This window comes from Xyrauchen texanus, chromosome 34 (genome assembly GCF_025860055.1).
Source record: "Xyrauchen texanus isolate HMW12.3.18 chromosome 34, RBS_HiC_50CHRs, whole genome shotgun sequence".
Taxonomy (NCBI): Eukaryota; Metazoa; Chordata; class Actinopteri; order Cypriniformes; family Catostomidae; genus Xyrauchen; species Xyrauchen texanus.
The window spans coordinates 4,401,491-4,423,335 of record NC_068309.1 but is presented as its reverse complement, the minus strand read 5'-3'; the positions used below and the strand labels follow the sequence as shown (position 1 = coordinate 4,423,335).

Below are 21,845 nucleotides of genomic sequence, written 5' to 3'. Positions count from 1 at the left end.
GGGGTTAATACATAAATAACATATGAATGTGAATAATGACACGTCAGATAAAAAGAAAGGTCATTTACTGTATGTTGGCAAGGGAAGGCAAAACGACAATACAGTTTTCGATGAGAAAACAAAGCAATACAATGATTGAAACCGTCATTTGTAAATGATAGAATAAACAAAACATTTCAAGAACACAAATACACACATCAAGAGAAGATTTAAAAAGAAAGTCTTGCTGTACCGCCATCCCGGGTTCATCCACTTTGGCCATTGTTAGACACCTGATTCTAGCTAAACATTTGAGATAATGTCCCAATAAGCTGTTTTGACCAGGCTTTGAAATGTACATTTGTTACCAGTAATAAAGCAGCAAAATACACCGTAGGTCTTGCTTCGCTACACTATTTAGTAGGTTCAGGTATACATATTCATTTGAGACATTCAGGCACACATATGTATATCACATGTTCCTTAATTTCACATTAGAACACAGAAAATAAAGTTATATTCAGTTTTTGTAGAAAAAACAAAAAAAAAAAACACACACACACATAATGATTGAATACCCAAGACAGTGCATCCAAACTTGTACAATACCAATAACTCATAACAATCAGTGGAATACGGATGTAATTGCCAAGCTTATTATGAATTATTCTTTGCTCCTAATTTATTTTGAATACATTTGGTTGCATAAACATTTAAATTTAATGAGGGCAGATAACTACTAGTGTTTGTGTGTGTTTATTGGATGTAAAGTGAAATGCATCACCCTGCCTTTCACTTTGCCCAATTGCATTCAAAGTTAAAAGTTCTTTCATTTATTTATGTACATTACAATCCAACCATCGTAAAACCTTTTGCCCCATGACATTTTAACTACCTTTTCAGTTGTGTACATATTGATTCATCTCTCTATGAAACACGTGAAATTAAATGTAGTAAAAATACACAAATGCATTAAATACAAGAAAGTTGCAATATATTTTCAATAAAAATAGAGAAATTTAACATTAGTGTTATTATTTGTATTTGTTTTGGCAAATAAAGTGCAAGACAGCCAACACAGACGAGTGACCTCTTCAAGATTTGAAATGGTCAATATGGGGAGAACACACAAAAAAAAAACAATGCAACAATTCAAATTCCTAGTTTCTCAAATGCCTCCAGTACAATATTAAGGAACATGGTCAGGTTTGGCAAAGGTCGAGTTATTTTGAGGGCCGATATATTTACATGTGTATATTTCATGCACATTCAGTTTAGAATGATCAAATTTCTGATAAAGTTTTAGCACGAGCTTTGCTTGAATGCTGTTATCGCAGATAGGTCGTTACATTTTAAATGATCATGTGATTGACTATCATTATTTAAGCTAACTCGCAAGACAGCAATTGTGCATTGGTGTTTGCTTTAAATTTAAAAGGTATCTTGCTGGTTAAATTATGTTAAACTGTCCATTACCAGAGAAAAATAATTTTGTCACGTCCATTGGTTTGTAAAAACGAACAAAAGAAAAATGCAACAACAGAAATACAATTATAATGGAAGTCTATGCGGCAACGTACAACTACCATTGTGTGTAAATGTCGAAAAGTTGGTGGAGTTGAGCCGAAAATGATTTTCTCTTGTAACCGACAACATGTGACAGAGGCTGTCTATAGAGCTTTTATTGTAATTAATCTGGAACTTTCCTTTAATCGCATTTCCAGAAAACTCTAAATGTGATTATACTAATGTTTTATGTTATGTTGTCATACTGTGTATGAAGCTAGCTGGTCATTTACTGTAAAGAAATATATGTACTTGAAACATTATAATACATATACAGTATATATGGCCAGTTCTCACACAACCTGTCGAGAAAACGTCCTGCTCATATTTCATATTTAATTCCAATTCAGTTCCAAAAAACACCTGAAATTATATTTTGCATTAAGAAAATAATGCCAAGACTTTATGCATTGTGGCATTATTTTCAGGAGACTGAAGCACATTTTACCACCAATTCTCATCACCATAACGCGGCATAAAAAATATGCTGTTGTACAATGATTTTTTAAAATTATAATCAGTTAAAAATTAAGGCATATAGTACCAAGAGAGTACAACTATGATGTATAAATACTTTACAACTTAAGTTAAATGTAATTTTTTTTCACATTGCTGTAATGAGAATATCATAATGCACATTTTCCCCCTTTTTTTGTTGCATTACGGTAATGAGAATATCATAACGCACTTTTTTCCCTTTTTATGCATTGCGGTAATGAGAATATCATAATGCACTTCCCCCCCTTTTCTTTTGCATTGCGGTAATGAGAATATCATAATGCACTTTTCCCCCCTTTTCTTTTGCATTGCGGTAATGAGAATATCATAATGCACTTTCTTCCCCCTTTTCTTTTGCATTACGGTAATGAGAATATCATAATGCACTTTTTTCCCCCTTTTCTTTTGCATTGCGGTAATGAGAATATCATAATGCACTTTTCCCCCTTTTCTTTTGCATTGCGGTAATGAGAATATCATAATGCACTTTTCCCCCTTTTCTTTTACATTGCGGTAATGAGAATATCATAATGCACTTTCTTCCCCCTTTTCTTTTGCATTGCGGTAATGAGAATATCATAATGCACTTTCTTCCCCCTTTTCTTTTGCATTGCGGTAATGAGAATATCATAATGCACTTTCTTCCCCCTTTTCTTTTGCATTGCCGTAATGAGAATATCATAATGCACTTTCTTCCCCCTTTTCTTTTGCATTGCGGTAATGAGAATATCATAATGCACTTTTTTCCCCCTTTTCTTTTGCATTGCGGTAATGAGAATATCATAATGCACTTTTCCCCATTTCTTTTGCATTGCGGTAATGAGAATATCATAATGCACTTTTCCCCCTTTTCTTTTACATTGCGGTAATGAGAATATCATAATGCACTTTCTTCCCCCTTTTCTTTTGCATTGCGGTAATGAGAATATCATAATGCACTTTCTTCCCCCTTTTCTTTTGCATTGCCGTAATGAGAATCTCATAATGCACTTTTTCCCCCTTTTGTATTGCGGTAATGAGAATATCATAATGCACTTTTTCCCCCTTTTCTTTTGCATTGCGGTAATGAGAATATCGTAATGCACTTTCCCCCTTTTCTTTTGCATTGCGGTAATGAGAATATCATAATGCACTTTCTTCCCCATTTTCTTTTACATTGCGGTAATGAGAACATCATAATGCACTTTCTTCCCCCTTTTCTTTTACATTGCGGTAATGAGAATATCATAATGCACTTTTCCCCCCCTTTTCTTTTGCATTGCGGTAATGAGAATATCATAATGCACTTTTCCCCCCTTTTCTTTTACGTTGCGGTAATGAGAATATCATAATGCACAGTAAAAGTACTGGTACTTTTTATTTTTTGGTACTCGCCGATAGCTAGTCCGATGCCTGTTTTTTTTTTCTCAACTCCATATCAACAGTTCACTTTAGCATCAAAATGGTGTTTAAATACTTTAAAACTTTTATCAAATGACAGTATAACAATTCATTTTCAAAATGATGTGGTTTTATATAGAACCTAACAGCACAATCTAATGGAGATATTTTTGTCAAATAAAGTGCTGCACAACACAGAGGTGAGACATTGCTTGAATATAATACAATAACTATTGATGTATTATTATGAATAGCAGTAGTAGTATTACAGTGAATATTGCATAACTATACAGAAGTGATCTATTTTTGTCCAACATTTTTGCCTTAAAATTGAGCTTTTATTTTGGCGGAGCTTTTATTTTGAAGCTTTTTGTGTTGTTTTGACGAGCTTCCCATTCCAGTCACCACATGACTCAAATCACTGGTACTGGGACAACCCTAAAAATAATGTCAAAATAGGCTTAATTTTCTATATGCAAAATCTCTGTCGTTTCTTTTGATTTAGCAGTAAAATGGGACCAGGACATTTTTCTTGACATGTGAGAATCACCCATATATACACATATACATCCTACAAACAGTAGATAATCAGCTATTTTAGTCCTATAGTCCACCAGCAGGCCTGAATAAAGTCAAAGTGTGATGAAAAGGAGTACAAATCAACTTGCAAGCAAGAATGATGTACAATAAGAAGACATTATATAAATCATCCACACCTACAGATTTAATCAACGTTTCTTCCACTTATTAAATAACTAAAGACTCCGTTCTGATAAACACTGTGACCGTGTTATATTTTGTATATAATAATAAAATATTGTGAGGGTGAGAATAAGCACAAGCTCTCAACACACACAACTGAACTCAATGACAACATTCGGTTTCCTTGTAATAATGATGCACTTCCTGTGTTAGTCTCTCTCTCTTATACAGCCTCTTACAAAGCCTTCACACGTACTGTGCAAGTTATTGGGTGAACCTCACGTAAACGTGTCCAGGTCACATTTCTCACAGACACTAAGACTGCTTTATTATACTCTTTTAGAGGACCATCCGCGTGTTGAGAAAACCTGGGACTGTTCTGATGAAGTCAATTGCATCACGCATATTGTGCGCGTTCCACGTAGCAACACGGACAAAGTATACTTCCGCCTTAAGATTCACCCTATAATGCAAAGCTTGTCCCTGTTGACCAATTTACAGTTAATACATGCAAAGCAAAATCCGTCTCTATTCACTCGCTCCAGATATTGTGTTCAGTGCAACTCATGACTCAGTGCAAGACTTTATTTGGCCATTAACACACGCATAACTGCTTAATGACACGTTGACACACACAATAATCTGAAAAACCGACCCGTGAAATACACAAAAGCGTGTCCTCACGTAAGAGGCATCCGTTGTTGTGTTCTGGGTAGATTTCAAGATCTGCAACTCAAAATGAGGCTGCAAGTTTGGCTAAAAGTTTGTTGTTCGTGCCACGTTGTACCATCAAGTCAAGACGGGTTTGTGTAACGGTCCCAGACAGGGTCAGTCCCCAAAGCATCAGTGGTTTTGGAGCCGTACAAACTGGCCGTCATTCTGGATGCGTGCCCGGTTTTAAAACGTAATCTAAATAGCAGCGCTAGGAATTCGTTGGCAAACAAAAAACACTACAAAGTCTTCATAGACACTTTGATTGGTCTGAGGTGAGAACTACAATTTAAGGAATATTCCGGGTTCAATACAAGTTAAGCTCAAATGACAGCATTTGTGCCATAATGTTGATTACCATTATTTAGACTCATCCATCTTTTTCTTTAAAAACAGCAAAAATGGAGGTTCCAGTGAGGCACTTACAATGGAAGTGAATGTGGGCAATGTTTGGGCAGAAATGTGAAGCATGTAATTTTATAAACGCACTTACATTCATTCTTCTGTTAAAATGTATGCATGTATTATTGGAGCTGAAAAGTTGTTTAATCATCACTTTTACAGTCGTTTTAGGGTTTGTTGACATTACATCATCATGGCAACAAAGTCGCACTAAAGTCGTGTTTCCACACATATGGTTTGCGTCTTGTGGCTGTACTTTTGAAACCGTGAGAATTTTAACGTTTATGGATTGGCCCCCATTCACTTCCATTGTAAGCAACTCGCTGGAACCCAGATTTTTGCGTCTTTTTTGACTAATCAAAATGAATTTTTGTGGTAATCAACATTATGCCACAAATGCTGTCGATTGAGCTTAACTTGCATTGAACCTGGAGTTTTCCTTTAAAGCCACGCCCACACTAATCCATTTAAGTTTGAAACCTTCCAAAATGTCATCGTTTTCCCCAAGTATGCAGTTATGGGAGAGTTTCCAAAAGTCTCAGTTTTCAATAGCGAAACATGCCATTCCAGTGAGGATGAGAGACCTAAACGTTGCACAATCAGTGTGTTTTCTAAGAAAATGGATTAGTGTGGACATGGTCCAAGTACAAGCACTCTAGAACTTTAAGTGTTTCCGAAACCTCATTTGTGCCATTCACCCAGTTCTGGATGCCCGCTGTTGGCTTGGCACGGGCTCTTGGGTAAAGCTCCATTGGTCTCGGGTAGACTGTCAATGCCCAGGTAACCCACCAGAATGTCTGCTCGTCTGTGGGACAAACTGAGGATGTCTTCGGCCAGAAACGGGACAGAGGTGAAACGCACCTTATCGTGGTTGAACATGTCCTTTAGATACTGCACAATTTGTTGCTATGGAGACCAAAGGAGACAGAAAGGAGTTAAACACATAAGCACTGAAATTAATACATTCAATGTTCAAAAGTTTATTAGAAAGTCGTTTATAGGTCGATTCAACTTAAAAGTCTAAACATGGTGGCTTTCAAAACATTGCTCTGTTTGTTTGAGCATCCCAACCAACTTGACACAGCAACATTGGCTCAACCTATTGTGTGAGTTTGGGACGGGACAATCTGTAAATCCAACCAATGTCAAATGAGGTAAATGTTTGGGAAACATGTTTGAAAAGACTGCTTATTTTTTGCAATTCCACACTTCAACTCTTTATAACATTAACAAAATTTAAATAGAAGTTATTGAGATAAAGGATTTTCCCTTTTAGTTTTCAGGGTTTTCTGTGTTTATGATCTTATGGCAGACATCAGTGTGTCAGAGATAAGATTAGCATGAGTTTATGGGCTGAACTAGATTACTGCGATCGCCGTCTCCCGCATAAAGGAGAAGTGAAACGACAACAAATTAATGCTATTCAATCTAGACAGTTTACATATGTGCAGTCTTACCTTGAATATGGTGCACACCTCACTCAGGTGCTGTCTGGAGCCCAGAAACCCGAAAGCCAAAACTGGACTTACATGCTCAGAGATGGCATAAAAATGAGCGATAAAACCATCTGGAACCTGAGCAAACAACACAAAGAGCACTTTCATGTCCAAAGCAAATTCACTTTTTTCTTTCTGTTATAAGGAGGACGCATTAAAACGGACTTGGAAACTTTTTACCAGGCCTTCTTCATTTATTTTTGGTAAATTGACTTGTGTAGATTTGACTATTTTAGCCTTGTGCCAGACCCAGACTTTTAATAATAAACTATAAAAATCCATTATAAAAATACTATTTATTGCATGTCTAAAATATGATAATCTAAACATTTCAATTTCAATATTTATTTATTTTTAAAAATTGTTATCCCTTTTTCTCTCCTCTACTTAGTAGGTCCTCGTGGTGGCGCGGTTACTCATCTCAATCTGGGTGATGGAGGACAAGTCTCGGTTGCCTCCACTTCTGAGACAGTCAATCCGCGCATCTTATCACGTGACTCGTTGTGCATGACACCACGGAGACTCACAGCATGTGGAGGTTCATGCTACTCTCCACGATCCACACACAACTCACCACACCCCCCATTGAGAGTGAGAACCACTAATCACGACCACGAGGAGGTTACCCCATGTGACTCTATCCTGCCTAGCAACCGGGCCAATTTGGTTGCTAAGGAGACCTGGTTGGAGTCACTCAGCACACCCTGGATTCAAACTCGCAACTCCAGGGGTGACAGTCAGCGTCAATACCTGCTGAGGTCCCCAGGCCCCATGAAATTGCATGTCTAAGAATGTTTTGCAATTTCAAACATTTTTAACACAAAATAAGGTTTGAACCTAATAATATAAATTTTATTCCATATATAACATTTAAATGCTACTATATCACATGTACTATGTAAAAAAAAACAGGTTTATGGGGATTTGCACAGGTTTTTACCAAACCCCTGCACAAGAACTGCAAGAATTTTATATATTTTTAATTAAAATATTTCATAATGTATGACTTCCTCTTAAAATATTTATATATTTACACATTTATTACACACTACATTTCGTTACATGTTTTTCCCCCTGATTCACAAGTATTTCGATGTTTAAAATGGTACTGTCTCTTTAAGAGAACCTGCTGCTCCGTGAGCAAGTGTTTACGGTTAAATGAGCGCAGCGCACGTTAATGAGAAATAAGTTGTTTTTAAGTCATCCATGTAATGTATGACTAGAATGAATGTTTCATTAGACTTTTTGTCTAACAACTGACTGTAAGCAACAGAAAGGATATTAAAAGAGACCAAATGAAGAGTGATTGGATCTGTTCTATGGACACACATTACATGGAACAAGGAGTCAAAGCAAACTTGACTCACATAATGTGTATTGGCTTGCAAGCACAAATATTTATTGTTCAAGTTCTCGAATTCAAATCTATATGCTCTCGAGTTTTGCGATGCTTTTTTACCTTCCAAAAGACATTCAACGGGTGTGTTACACGGATCTGTAAAACGGAGAATGTCATGAAAGCAATCCATGGTTAAATGCAATGTAAATGTAACTATGCCATATCACAGCTCAACTAAAGCAATGGTGACAACAGTGATCATGACACCTCAGGAGTCACTGCAGCCAACTAAGGTCAATTTCCTTTATGAACCAGCATGCACTGAAAGGATTTCGATGCCTCTTCGTTGTTCTTCGCCACAACAATCTCAATAACTGGTGAGTGAAATCTGAATATTTACTCGCCAGTGGCTAATAACAGACATTAGTTGCATAGCGCGAAATTTAATGGCATATGCGAGGGATTTACTCTCTGTGTAGAGGGCTGTGCATGTACATACACTGTCGGATATTATTAGTAGACAAATTAAATAGACTATTGACAGTGTGAGAACGCTTTAACTGGATTTTACGGTCTAGAAACTCCCAGGGATAAAAATGCCCAAAGTTGAAGAAACGCCCATGAACGCATGTTCTGATTGGTGATAATTTTGCATTTCTGTGCATGTTCAAATTGTAAATATAATTCCATGTTTTGTTGTTCACACTCACCATTAGTAGTCTCCTCTTGGCTTTCAGTACAGACCAACAGGCTGTAGCCAATGCCTGAGAAAGAGAGAGACAGAACACATAAAAGAGCTCAGAAAACATGTATAGTTAAGCTTTATTATTGTTAAAAGAAATAAAGGTTCTGTAATTAGCTTCAGCTAAGAACTCTCTTCTTTTCAAGGACCATTCTTGACTCTATAGGGTTCTTCAGTTGCTATACAGTTCTTTGGAAATTAAAAAAAAAAGTTATTGATCTGTCATTATAAGTTCTTCTGATGTTCTGTGGGTGGCTGTGGCTCAGGTGGTAGAGCGGAGTCGGCCGCTAATCGCAGGGTTGGTGGTTTGATTCCCAGCCCACACGACTCCACATGCCGAAGTGTCCTTGGGCAAGACACTGAACCCCAAGTTGCTCCCAATGGCAGGCTAGCGCCTTGCATAGCAACTCTGCCATCATTGGTGTAGTGTGTGTGTGTGTGTGTGTGTGTGTGTGTGTGTGTGTGTGTGTGTGTGTGTGTGTGTGTGTGTGAGAGAGAGTGGGACACAGTGTAAAACGCTTTGGTAACCTGGAAGGTTAAAAAAGGCGCTATATAAGTGCAGACCATTTACCATTTACATTCTGGTCAGTGAACTGGATTCTGTGTTATTTAAACACCAGCACATAGTTTGTAGTCTAAAGAACTAGCAAAGAAAAGTTATCTGTGGCTTCTATTATGACATCATCAATAAAACTCTTTTTGGTTATAAAGGGAACGGAGCTCTAGTGTTGGTGTACCGTCTCTTTAAAGCTGTCGGAGAGCCATCGGTTCCTCAGAACGGCGACCACAGAGGACGGAGGACTTTCAAGGTCTTCAAACGCATCCATCAGGATGAAGTCCAGCACAATGTCAAAGAAGTTCATAGAGACCACCTAGAACAGAACAACTTCAATTAAAACACTGAAACATTAAAACTATGAAATGAAAGAATTCCATGGAGAATAGAAAGTCATATGGGTTTGTAACAACATGAGGGTGAGTGACTAATATCAGATAATTTTTTATTTTTGGGGTGAAGTGACTGACAGACAGATGGACAGTTAAGACACACCCCTCTCCCCTCCAGTTCCATCTTGGTGACTGGCCACGTCTCTTCTCTCTGGGTGTACCGCAACATGTCTTCATAACTCTCCAGAAATCCCTTCGGACCCTAAACACACATGAAATCAAAATTGACTTAATAAATGTTGTGCACGACTCATGTTTCACATCATGATGTTGCACATCATTCTAAAAATGTCTTGTTTTCACCTTGTTAGCTTTGGCCATGAGTCCAGAGATCATCTGTTTCCCAGTTTCCATGAAGAACATTCTGTGTGTCTCATCCAACAACAGCACCTATAAAAACACACAAACACAGCTCAGCAACAGCCCTGTTCCCATGTGTATATCTGTGTGCAATGATGTGTGAGAGTGAGCTGACCTGGAAGGCCTGTCGAACACAGTGTAGTTTGGCCAGGAAGTCCTGATCGCTGTAACACTCCAAGAGCTCTGTCCTGAAGAGGAAAAATAAAGTCACTGGAGTATGTTACGAAATTAAAATCAAATGTGTTCCCATCTAGTGTTGTTGCCTGAGCTACAGCGGAAATCCTCAAATCCCACAGGAGAATGTGTTAAATAATCACTGTGGTGTGGAACACATGGTCCCATCTCATACTAGACTCAGAGCTAAAGTAGTGAAGTTACGTTTCAGAATACAATATGTAAATTTGGGGTGTTAGTATGCAGTGTGTAGGGTATCATTTATGTCTGTGTGTAGTATTTAGGGTGTCAGTATACAGTGTGCGGTATTTAGGGTGTCAGTATACAGTGTGCGGTATTTAGGGTGTCAGTATACAGTGTGCGGTATTTAGGGTGTCAGTATACAGTGTGTGGTATTTAGGCTGTCAGTATACAGTGTGTGGTATTTAGAGTGTCAGTATACAGTGTGCTGTATTTAGGGTGTCAGTATACAGTGTGCGGTATTTAGGGTGTCAGTATACAGTGTGCGGTATTTAGGGTGTCAGTATACAGTGTGCGGTATTTAGATTGTCAGTATACAGTATTTAGGGTGTCAGTATACAGTGTGTGGTATTTAGATTGTCAGTATACAGTATTTAGGGTGTCAGTATACAGTGTGTGGTATTTAGGGTGTCAGTATACAGTGTGTGGTATTTAGGCTGTCAGTATACAGTGTGTGGTATTTAGAGTGTCAGTATACAGTGTGCGGTATTTAGGGTGTCAGTATACAGTGTGCGGTATTTAGGGTGTCAGTATACAGTGTGTGGTATTTAGGCTGTCAGTATACAGTGTGTGGTATTTAGAGTGTCAGTATACAGTGTGCTGTATTTAGGGTGTCAGTATACAGTGTGCGGTATTTAGGGTGTCAGTATACAGTGTGTGGTATTTAGGGTGTCAGTATACAGTGTGTGGTATTTAGGGTGTCAGTATACAGTGTGTGGTATTTAGATTGTCAGTATACATTGTGTGGTATTTAGATTGTCAGTATACAGTATTTAGGGTGTCAGTATACAGTGTGCAGTATTTAGGGTGTCAGTATACAGTGTGTGGTATTTAGATTGTCAGTATACAGTGTGTGGTATTTAGATTGTCAGTATACAGTATTTAGGGTGTCAGTATACAGTGTGCAGTATTTAGGGTGTCAGTATACAGTGTGTGGTATTTAGGGTGTCAGTATACAGTGTGTGGTATTTAGAGTGTCAGTATACAGTGCACAGTATTTAGGGTGTCAGTATACAGTGTGTGGTATTTAGGGTGTCAGTATACATTGTGTGGTATTTAGAGTGTCAGTATACAGTGTGCGGTATTTAGGGTGTCAGTATACAGTGTGCGGTATTTAGGGTGTCAGTATACAGTGTGCGGTATTTAGGGTGTCAGTATATAGTATTTAGAGTGTCAGTATACAGTGTGTGGTATTTAGATTGTCAGTATATAGTATTTAGAGTGTCAGTATACAGTGTGTTGTATTTAGATTGTCAGTATACAGTGTGTGGTATTTAGAGTGTCAGTATACAGTGTGTGGTATTTAGAGTGTCAGTATACAGTGTGTGGTATTTAGGTTGTCAGTATATGGTGTATAGATTTAGTGTGTTAGTATGCATTGTGTGGTATTTGGTGTGTCAGTAAACAGTTTATCGAATGTTATTATGCTGTGTGTTGGGTTCAGGGTGTTAGTAGTATACAGTGTGTAGGGTTTATACTAATAACATTATACAAGTATAAAATTATTTTCTTTATGCCCCCAGTGAGCAAGCCTAAGGCAACTGTAGGGTGTAGGGTTGAGTGTCTAGTGGCCAGGGCTTAGCGTATTGAATGAAGAGCATAGTATGCACTACCTCACGGATCTGCAGGTCACGCCTCCATCTCGAACTAAACTCAGAGCCTCTTCATACATAGCTGCAGGCTTCAGCTGATGAAACGTGTCATCTACAGAAAACGTCTCAAACAACTGCAGACACAAAGAGAAAAGTGACATTTATCAACATTGAGTCTCAAGTGACCACACATGAAAATACATGAGTGTGTCCTGACCTCAGCTGCAGAGAAGAACGAGTCGTCTGACATGACTGTCGTTGCATCATCGTCTTGGATTGGATGAGAGCTTCCCAGTGTGGGCAGAAACAACGTCCCTTCACTCTCTGCATGCACACACACACAAACACACACTCGGAAATGCTATAAACAATCACACATATAGAATAAACCTGTGATTGTGTGTTTGTGTTACCCAGTTCAGCGAGCAGACTGTCAGGTGGTATGGTGCTGCCGAAGTCTTCCTGCAGATGATACGCTCGGTGCAGAAGAGTTTCCAGCTTCTCTGCAAACTGATGATTCTGCAGTTCAGGCTGCAATGAGAAAAATAGAAGTAAAATAAACTGAATTAAATAAATTAATAATGTTAATCAAATTAATAAGCTTTTGATTTAAATGTTATTTTTTATTATGAATTATGTTGTATTTAATTATGAATTAATTATGAATTATTTGTATTTTATTAAAGTTAAATGAATCAGTTCATGCTGTAACAATGACAGTTTCAGAAATTCAATTAAGTACATTCATATTTACTTAATATAAAAATATTTACATTTCAGTACATTAATTAAATAAAATTACTAATTTAACATGTATTAATAAGACAACAAAATTATATTTACATTATTATTTTAAATTAAATTAAATTATTCAGGCTGTAAAAATCAGTTGAAGAAAACTAATTATGCAAATATAAAATATAAAATATTATAAATATTTAAAATTTAAGGAAATATGTTACATAAATAAGATTAATAAATTAACATGTATTAATAAGATTAAAAAAAATTTTTACATTTTAATTATTTTAAATTAAATTAATACACATTTATTAATATTAACAACAGTTTATTTGCATTTGTATTTTAAATTAAATTAATAAATACATATTTATTAAAAAATTAACAAATACAGTTTATTTAGCTATTGCTTTGTATTTTTAAATTAAATTAATAAATAACATACATATTTAATAAATATATAACAAATACAAGTTTATTTGCATTTGTATTTTAAATTAAATTAATAAATACATATTTATTAATATTAACAACAGTTTATTTGCATTTGTATTTTAAATTAAATTAATAAATACACATTTATTAATATTAACAAGTTTATTTGCATTTGTATTTTAAATTAAATTAATAAATACACATTTATTAATATTAACAACAGTTTATTTGCATTTGTATTTTAAATTGAATTAAATTAAATAAAACAGTTCGGCTGTAACAATCACAGTTGAAGAAATCAAATTTAGTAAATTCATATTTACTACTATATAAAATAATTACATTTCAGTACATTAATTAAATAAATAAGATTAATAATTTAACATGTATTAATAAGATTTAAAAGGACTCAATGAGATTAATAAGTTAATATTTATTAATAAGTTTAACTATTTTATTTGCATTTTAATTTTAATTTAAATGTAACAGTTAAGGCTACAACAATTATAGTTAAAAAATTAAATTAGGTAAATTAATAATTACGTAATATATAATTAATTTACATTTATGTAAATTAGTAAAATCAATAAGATGAATAAATTCATATTTATGAATAAGATTAACAAAATTGTATTTGCTTTTTTATTTCAAATTCAATTGTACATGACATCAGCATTTATAAAGAGCACAGCAGATTGTTATTATTAAGTAAGTGATATTTACCGAATGACGCTCCACAAGTTCCGACCCTTGTGGGACAAGACTGTTAGAGGCACCGGAGTAAGATCTGTGTCTGATGTTTAAAGCCTGTTCCCACTTATGAAGCGCTTCCTCAAACAGCTCCATACCTGCAGAAGCAGAAGACAAAAACATACAATCAGCTGCAAATAACTCAGTGTTAGTGTACTAATCTAGTGGCAACATTAGTGTACCACTAGTACTGTATACTACCTACTATTAAAATAAAATAGTATGTGAAGCACTACGCAATAATAAACATTTCAAACAGTAAAATGTCACATTGTTGTCATATGACAACAAACCCAATCTTTTCTTCAGCTTATTTTTATACACTTATACATTATATAAACTACAATACCCATGATATAGAGGTTCTCTGCATTAGCATCCTCCATAACGCCTGGCTCTTCGGCTACTGGCTCCGCCTCCCACGGCATCCCAGTGTTCACTGATTGGTTTGGAGAGGAAGGGACTCGCATCTAAGACACAGTCAATACAAATTGATGTTAGTTTGCCGTTTAACAGCCGTTTGGTGACAAATAAATCCTAAATAGTACGACAGAATGTTTAAGCGTGCGATTTTCATACAGAGGCGATACTGTGTGAAGAGCTGGAGTGTTTGCTGGGCGCGAGAGACGAAACGCCACTCAACGTGTCATTACTGCGAGCGCTGGGACTCGTCATCTGCCGCCCCGGAACGGGACCTGAAACAAACAAACTTTAATAAGTGTTTCCCAACCATTTTTCTGCCACGGCACACTTTGTACGACTAAAGAATTATACGGGACACCACTATCCCACATAGGCAAACCATCGTCAATATTCGTCCTTTTCAATAACTTGTCCATGTTTTCTGTCCATCTTTGTAGCGTGTTTACTTTTTGGCACATAGGTCGGCTACGCTGTGTGAGGTCACGGGTGGCAAGAGCGCTAAATGGCTCATGAAAAAACAACACATTTGCTTCTTTTCTCATTTGTAGATTTGTGCTTGCAATGCCACAACAAATTACAGGGATGCAAAATCATGAGGGGCGAAAAAGACAATCACTGGTCTACTAAAGACTTCTGTTTCACAAATGTGTTCAATTTTATTACTGATTAGTTCAGTGATCCCTTCTGGAGATGCCACTAGGTGATGACAAATGAGCATCTGATGTGCTGTGAGTGAGCCAGAGAATCGTTTTGAGCCAGAGAATCGTTTTGAGCCAGAGAATCATTTCAGCCAGAGAATCGTTTTGAGCCAGAGAATCGTTTTGAGCCAGAGAATCGTTTTGAGCCAGTGAATCGTTTTGACCAAGTGAATCATTTTGACCAAGTGAATCATTTTGAGTCGTTCATGACCGAAATCTACCAAAAGACTTTATAGTGTTTAAGCAGATCTAGAGTCTTTCTTCAGTCTGAGCATTATTCTTCATCCACAAATACAATAATAATAGTGAGTTTCAATAACGTTCTTCTCCTTTATTAAAACTTGCATGTCAAATCTACAGACTTCAATATAAGAATTATAAACACAGAAGATCAACAGGATCATTTTCCTACAGTAGCCCATTTAAACTGCTGAGCATGACTTTTATCAGAAAAGACCACATTAATAGACAAATAATAATCATTTTGAGTTTCATTAATGTTCTTTCCTCATTGTAAAGCACATTTCACATGAGTTGAGTCGAGCCGCCAAGCGCCGCATCGCCCTCCACAGGACAAGTGTTGCAGAAAGCGTCACAGAGGGGTGATTTTATGAGTCGGGATGTTTTCACAATAAACATTGAAAACATGTATTTGGAAGAGAGAAAAAAAGCTTGCTGTTGCTTTGATGGCAGAAAGTGATAAAATGACTCGTTTATGTCGAAGAGTTTTCCTAGTGAATTTAAATGAGTTCAATAACTGGGGGCTCTGATATTCGTAAACGATAAGGTAATATTTAATTAAAAGAAATAATGAGACATTCAAAGCCTCTTCACAAATTTGGGAAGTTTTTAAATATTTATTGTTGCTTATTACTCTCAGACATTATTGGTGAAGCAGAAACGTGTGTGTGAAAAACACTTTGGTGTGACGTCACTTCATAGACTTCAATGTATTCTGCAGCGCTGACACGAGTCATGTGATGACCCTTTACACGTATAAATATCACTCACTTCATAGACTTCAATGTGTTCTGCAGCGCTGACACGAGTCATGTGATGACCCTTTACACGTATAAATATCACTCACTTCATAGACTTCAATGTGTTCTGCAGCGCTGACGCGAGTCATGTGATGACCCTTTACACGTATAAACATCACTCGCTTCATAGACTTTAATGTGTTCTGCAGCGCTGACGCGAGTCATGTGATGACCATTTACACGTATAAACATCACTCACTTCATAGACTTCAATGTGTTCTGCAGTGCTGACGCGAGTCATGTGATGACCATTTACACGTATAAACATCACTCACTTCATAGACTTCAATGTGTTCTGCAGCGCTGACGCGAGTCATGTGATGACCATTTACACGTATAAACATCACTCACTTCATAGACTTCAATGTGTTCTGCAGTGCTGACACGAGTCATGTGATGACCCTTTACATGTATAAACATCACTCACTTCATAGACTTCAATGTGTTCTGCAGTGCTGACACGAGTCATGTGATGACCATTTACACGTATAAACATCACTCACTTCATAGACTTCAATGTGTTCTGCAGTGCTGACACGAGTCATGTGATGACCCTTTACATGTATAAACATCACTCACTTCATAGACTTCAATGTGTTCTGCAGTGCTGACACGAGTCATGTGATGACCATTTACACGTATAAACATCACTCACTTCATAGACTTCAATGTGTTCTGCAGTGCTGACGCGAGTCATGTGATGACCATTTACACGTATAAACATCACTCACTTCATAGACTTCAATGTGTTCTGCAGTGCTGACGCGAGTCATGTGATGACCATTTACACGTATAAACATCACTCGCTTTATAGACTTCAATGTATTCTGCAGCGCTGACGTGACTCATGTGATGACCCTTTACACGTATAAACATCACTCGCTTCATAGACTTTAATGTGTTCTGCAGCGCTGACGTGAGTCATGTGATGACCCTTTACACGTATAAACATCACTCGCTTCATAGACTTTAATGTGTTCTGCAGCGCTGACGTGAGTCATGTGATGACCCTTTACACGTATAAACATCACTCGCTTCATAGACTTTAATGTGTTCTGCAGCGCTGACGTGAGTCATGTGATGACCCTTTACACGTATAAACATCACTCGCTTCATAGACTTTAATGTGTTCTGCAGCGCTGACGTGAGTCATGTGATGACCCTTTACACGTATAAATATCACTCAGTTCATAGACTTCAATGTGTTCTGCAGCGCTGACGTGAGTCATGTGATGACCATTTACACGTATAAATATCACTCACTTCATAGACTTCAATGTGTTCTGCAGCGCTGACGCGAGTCATGTGATGACCATTTACACGTATAAATATCACTCACTAATCATTTTTCATCATTTTGATCACAAAAATTTGCACATCTCTGTATTCCATCAATAAGTATGATGTCTTGAAATCGCATATATAATATATCATGTATTTATAATGTTACATGTTTATGTTATGTGCATAATTTGGCTAAAATAGTCAGCAAGTTCAGTGTTTCAGTTGAGCGTTTATTAACACGAGAGCATGGCTTCTGTTGTGCATCTGTGTTTGTTGTTTTTGATCAACAACTGACTGCAGAGAACAGAAAGGGTATTAAAAGACACATTATTCAATGACAAATGGATCACGTGGATCTCGTTTTTGGACACACATTACACGGAACGTGCAGTTGATGCAGCATGCGGTATCAAAAACAGCCGGTTTAATTCTGAGGGACAGAAAGAGGGTGCAAAAACGAAGAAAACGCTACAATATTGTTCATATGTACCGTAAAAGTGTAATATGGCTCCTTTAGAAGCTAAATGTATGAATATCCTGGGCTGTGTTCTGGAGAGGACTTCTTTTTAATACGTCAAGGAAATGAAGCAGCTTGAATTGCTTTTCTCACCTCTCTTAAGTGAAGTTGGTCTGCTGGTTCTAAGCAGTTGTTCTGGAATTCCTACAGGGTTCTGCGTTTCTTTACCGACCACCTGTTTCCTCTTCCTGCCCCGCCTCTTTAACTGATGTGCGGTCAGCGCCAGAGCAACGCTGCCCAGCGCCGTGGCGAACAACACCTTTTTCAGACTGGGACTCATCTTCAGCTGAGAGAATATAGACTGAGAGAGAGACAGGACAGACCAAAGGTGCAATGGAGAATGAGCGATGTCAGTGCGGATGATGGGAAAGATCTTGTGAACAGTGAGGTATCAGTTATTGTTTTGCCGTTTTCAATCTCTGTTCATTCGCAAAAACAAAAGATTTAAAAACGTCCTAGTCAACAATATGGAATAACCTTCATTTGTGTTACAAATCAGATTAATGATGATATAATAATGCTGTTTAATTCGGAGGGCCAAATCGCTCAAAATTAAATCATAAAAGAAATATTGAAATAAATCATTAAATACATAATGCAATAATTAAAGAAAACTACAAATCATGAATTATTAAATCACTAAATAAATCAATAAATGTCCCTTGTATTTATTTCAGTATTTTTTCATAAAATTGTATTTTATCTTTGGGTTGATTATTATGGAGGGCCAAACTACTAAAGATTAAATCATTAAATAAATATTGAAATAAATAATATAATACATAATTGAATTGTTTTAAAAAAAAAAAACTATAAAATAATTCACCTTGTATTTAATTTCAGAACTATTTTGTGTGATATTTTATTTTATCATTATCTTTGGGTTGATAATTATGGAGAGCAAAATTACTAAAAATAAATAATTAAATATTTTTTTTTTTATAATTAATGAATAGAAATAAAAACTATAAAAATAATTAAATCACTAAATAAATCAATAAATGTCCCTTGTATATAATTTCAGTAATATTTTGCATAATTTTTTATTTTATCTTTGGGTTGATTATTATGGAGAGCAAAATTACTAAAAATAAATAATTAAATATATTTTTTTAAATAATTAATGAATAGGGAAAAAAAAACTATAAAAATAATTAAATCACTAAATAAATCAATAAATATCCCTTGTATTTAATTTCAGTAATATTTTGCATAATTTTTAATTTTATATTTATCTTTGGGTTGATTATTATGGAGGGCCAAACTACTAAAGATTAAATCATTAAATGCATTTTTAAATAATTAATTATTTAAAAAAATATATAGAATCATTAAATTCATAATTAAATAACTAAATAAATCAATATGTAAACTGGAAAATAAACAGACACAAAGCTCAAAACACTGCAACGATAATGTTAAAATGAAAATAGCATATAAAATATGCAAAACTAGTGCTAAAATGAAATACAAGGGACATTTATTGATTTATTAAGTGATTAAATTATGAATTTAATGATTTGATATTTATTTAAATGGCTTCATTATGTGTTTAACGGTTCATTTAGGCTAAATATGTATTTAATTATAAACTTTTGAGCAATTTGGCCCTCCATAGTTTAGTTATATTTATACTTACTAATTTATACTTAAAAATGTTTCGGCATAGTGCGATTTCTAAATTAAATCTATTTTATTTAATAAGATTGCAATTCATTTTCAGAGCAAAACTCAAAGGTGAAAATATTCTTACAGCACTTTCCTACACAGAAGATAAAATATTCTGAAGATTTGTGTAAAATAGAAAGTGAGAAGATAAATATTGGTTAATTTAAACACAATCTTCATTTTATGGTTCTACTTGAAATCAGGATCATGTGAGACAGACCGATAGGTGTCAGTAAAAGTCTAAGGCCTCTGTTGTATTGCCCAGGTAAACAAACAAACAAAATTACTTTCTGCACCTTTAAGTGTAAGTACAGTTGTATTACACTGTGCATGTACATGCAATAAGAATGTACACTTGTAGAGGCATGTGCAGGTGTGCTCACCTGTCCAAAGGTGGAATAGAGGAAGACAGGTATCTCAGCTACGGTCATGGCTAAGGCCTGCATGATGGACATGCTCTCAGCTCTACTGAATGACATCTCAGCTCCAGCCCCTCCCACCTACAGACACCTTCACATCCAAATCCCCCCAAACTGATCCGGGAACAGCAAAAGACGGGCAGGAATTCAGTTCTGCCCTCTAGTCTGGTCTTGACACTGACTGCAGATCAGCAGCATTCATCCAGATACAGAGCTTTGCATTCCATGTTGCTGCGTCACTGCATACTTCATTATTGTTGCCTTAGAGTCCAGAACAAAGTCCATAAATTAGAAGTTTTGCATACACAAACAGACTGAAATATTCCATGTTCCACCACATATAAAAGAATGGCAACAATGGCATAAAACAATTATATGTAGACTCACTCACTCATATTTACAGCCAAAAAAAAGCTTGATTTGATTTATAAATAGCTTTCAATTTGAGTAAATCTCACAAAACTTGTCAAGAATACATCTGGCTCATTTTAATCTCAAAATCAAAAGACAGAAATAGGAAATGGAGCGTATTATAAGATTTTGCATTTCAAGGCTATTTTTAAAACTGGATTACATTAATGAGAATCGCCATTGAGAATCAAAAGTAAAACATCCAATAATGAGAAACATTACAATAATGAGAGTTTAGAGGGAAATTATTTCCATTTTAAATGAAAATAATGTAACAAAAATCATTTCGATCTTCATGGTCTTTTCTTTGTCAAATATTTATGAATGTGACCTTTGACCTGAACATAAATGTTGCTTTCAAAACGATCTGAGGTGATGCAAAACAGATTGTCAAATGGTCAAAATTGCTTCAAAATAGATCACTACATGCACTAAATTACAGAAGCATCTAAAAGCAAGTCAAACAATAAAATCCAGCCAAAACACACACACACACACACACACACACACACACACACACACACACACACACACACACACACACACACACACACCTTCACATGTCATGCTATAATTTGACAGCTAGATCAAATAAGCTATCATTCGAATTAAACTGCTAATATAGTGGAAAATATCTGTGGTTCATCAGGAGTATATTCTGTCAAAAATATAAAGCTCCATAATGAGAATTTTCTATTATAAATGTATATGACCACCAACGCTGTAACTGCACCAAACATGACTATCACAAGTCCTGTTATAAACATAACTGTTGAGCACAACCTGTTTATTATTTGTATTTATACTAATCCGTCTCTGTATGTCCATGTCCTTAGACACCAAGCAGAACATTAGCTTAGCTAAACACACACAACAGCCTCGTTTCAGACAGTTTCCTCTCAAATACACATTTATGCATGCTTAAAATGAAGATAAGATCGGGAACTTAAAAGCAGTCGCTCTATTAAAGGAGAAATATTTCAAAAACAGCACACACTCACTTTCTCTCGGTTTAGAAGGACATTTCCATTCCGCGTTGCTCACTCTAACCTGTGATTTCCTGGTGGGCGGGGTTGAGCGACAGTGACGAAACCCTATAGCTGCATCAGATGGCTGTAAATGAACCAATGAGATGAGAAATGGGAGGGGCGCCACGCGTTGATTATCCAATGACATCAACAGTCGCGACTTGACTCTTGCCTCTCGTGTTGAATGCTGTACGCATCTGCATTGAGGACATTATTGTTGTAATAATAATAACTGATATTATTTAAATTATACACATTTTAATTATGAAAACGTGTAGATATTACAACAATATTCCTATACT

The 21,845-nt window shown here is 36.0% G+C and overlaps 1 protein-coding gene across 2 annotated transcripts; it reads right to left on the bottom strand.

Moving 5' to 3' along the window:
* Positions 1 to 60: 60 nt before the first annotated feature.
* miga2 (mitoguardin 2) lies at positions 61 to 21,569 on the bottom strand. 2 transcript variants are annotated; one of them, XM_052104607.1, is made up of 16 exons: positions 21,517 to 21,569; positions 20,069 to 20,365; positions 18,111 to 18,318; positions 14,635 to 14,750; positions 14,405 to 14,525; positions 14,029 to 14,153; positions 12,543 to 12,660; positions 12,347 to 12,453; positions 12,151 to 12,263; positions 10,239 to 10,311; positions 10,067 to 10,153; positions 9,867 to 9,965; positions 9,553 to 9,687; positions 8,784 to 8,837; positions 6,696 to 6,812; positions 61 to 6,144 (listed from the first exon to the last, which is right to left on the bottom strand). In XM_052104607.1, exons 2-16 carry the CDS (start codon positions 20,162 to 20,164, stop codon positions 5,920 to 5,922), a joined length of 1,794 nt encoding a protein of 597 aa, XP_051960567.1. In that variant the 5' UTR covers positions 20,165 to 20,365; positions 21,517 to 21,569; the 3' UTR covers positions 61 to 5,919. The 2 variants fall into 2 exon arrangements, with proteins under 2 accessions (XP_051960567.1, XP_051960568.1); XM_052104608.1 differs by lacking the exon at positions 21,517 to 21,569 and having other exon boundaries at positions 20,069 to 20,366.
* Between the last annotated feature and the right edge of the window lie 276 nt (positions 21,570 to 21,845).

Coding starts and splice junctions, on each gene's coding strand:
- miga2 (XM_052104607.1), bottom strand. CDS start 20,164: ATGTCATTCAGTAGAGCTGAGAGCATGTCCATCATGCAGGCCTTAGCC. Junction 12,264..12,346: donor CGTTCTTCTCTGCAGCTGAG/GTCAGGACACAC, acceptor TTGTGTCTGCAG/TTGTTTGAGACGTTTTCTGT. Junction 9,966..10,066: donor TCATGGCCAAAGCTAACAAG/GTGAAAACAAGA, acceptor ATGTGTGTTTAG/GGTCCGAAGGGATTTCTGGA.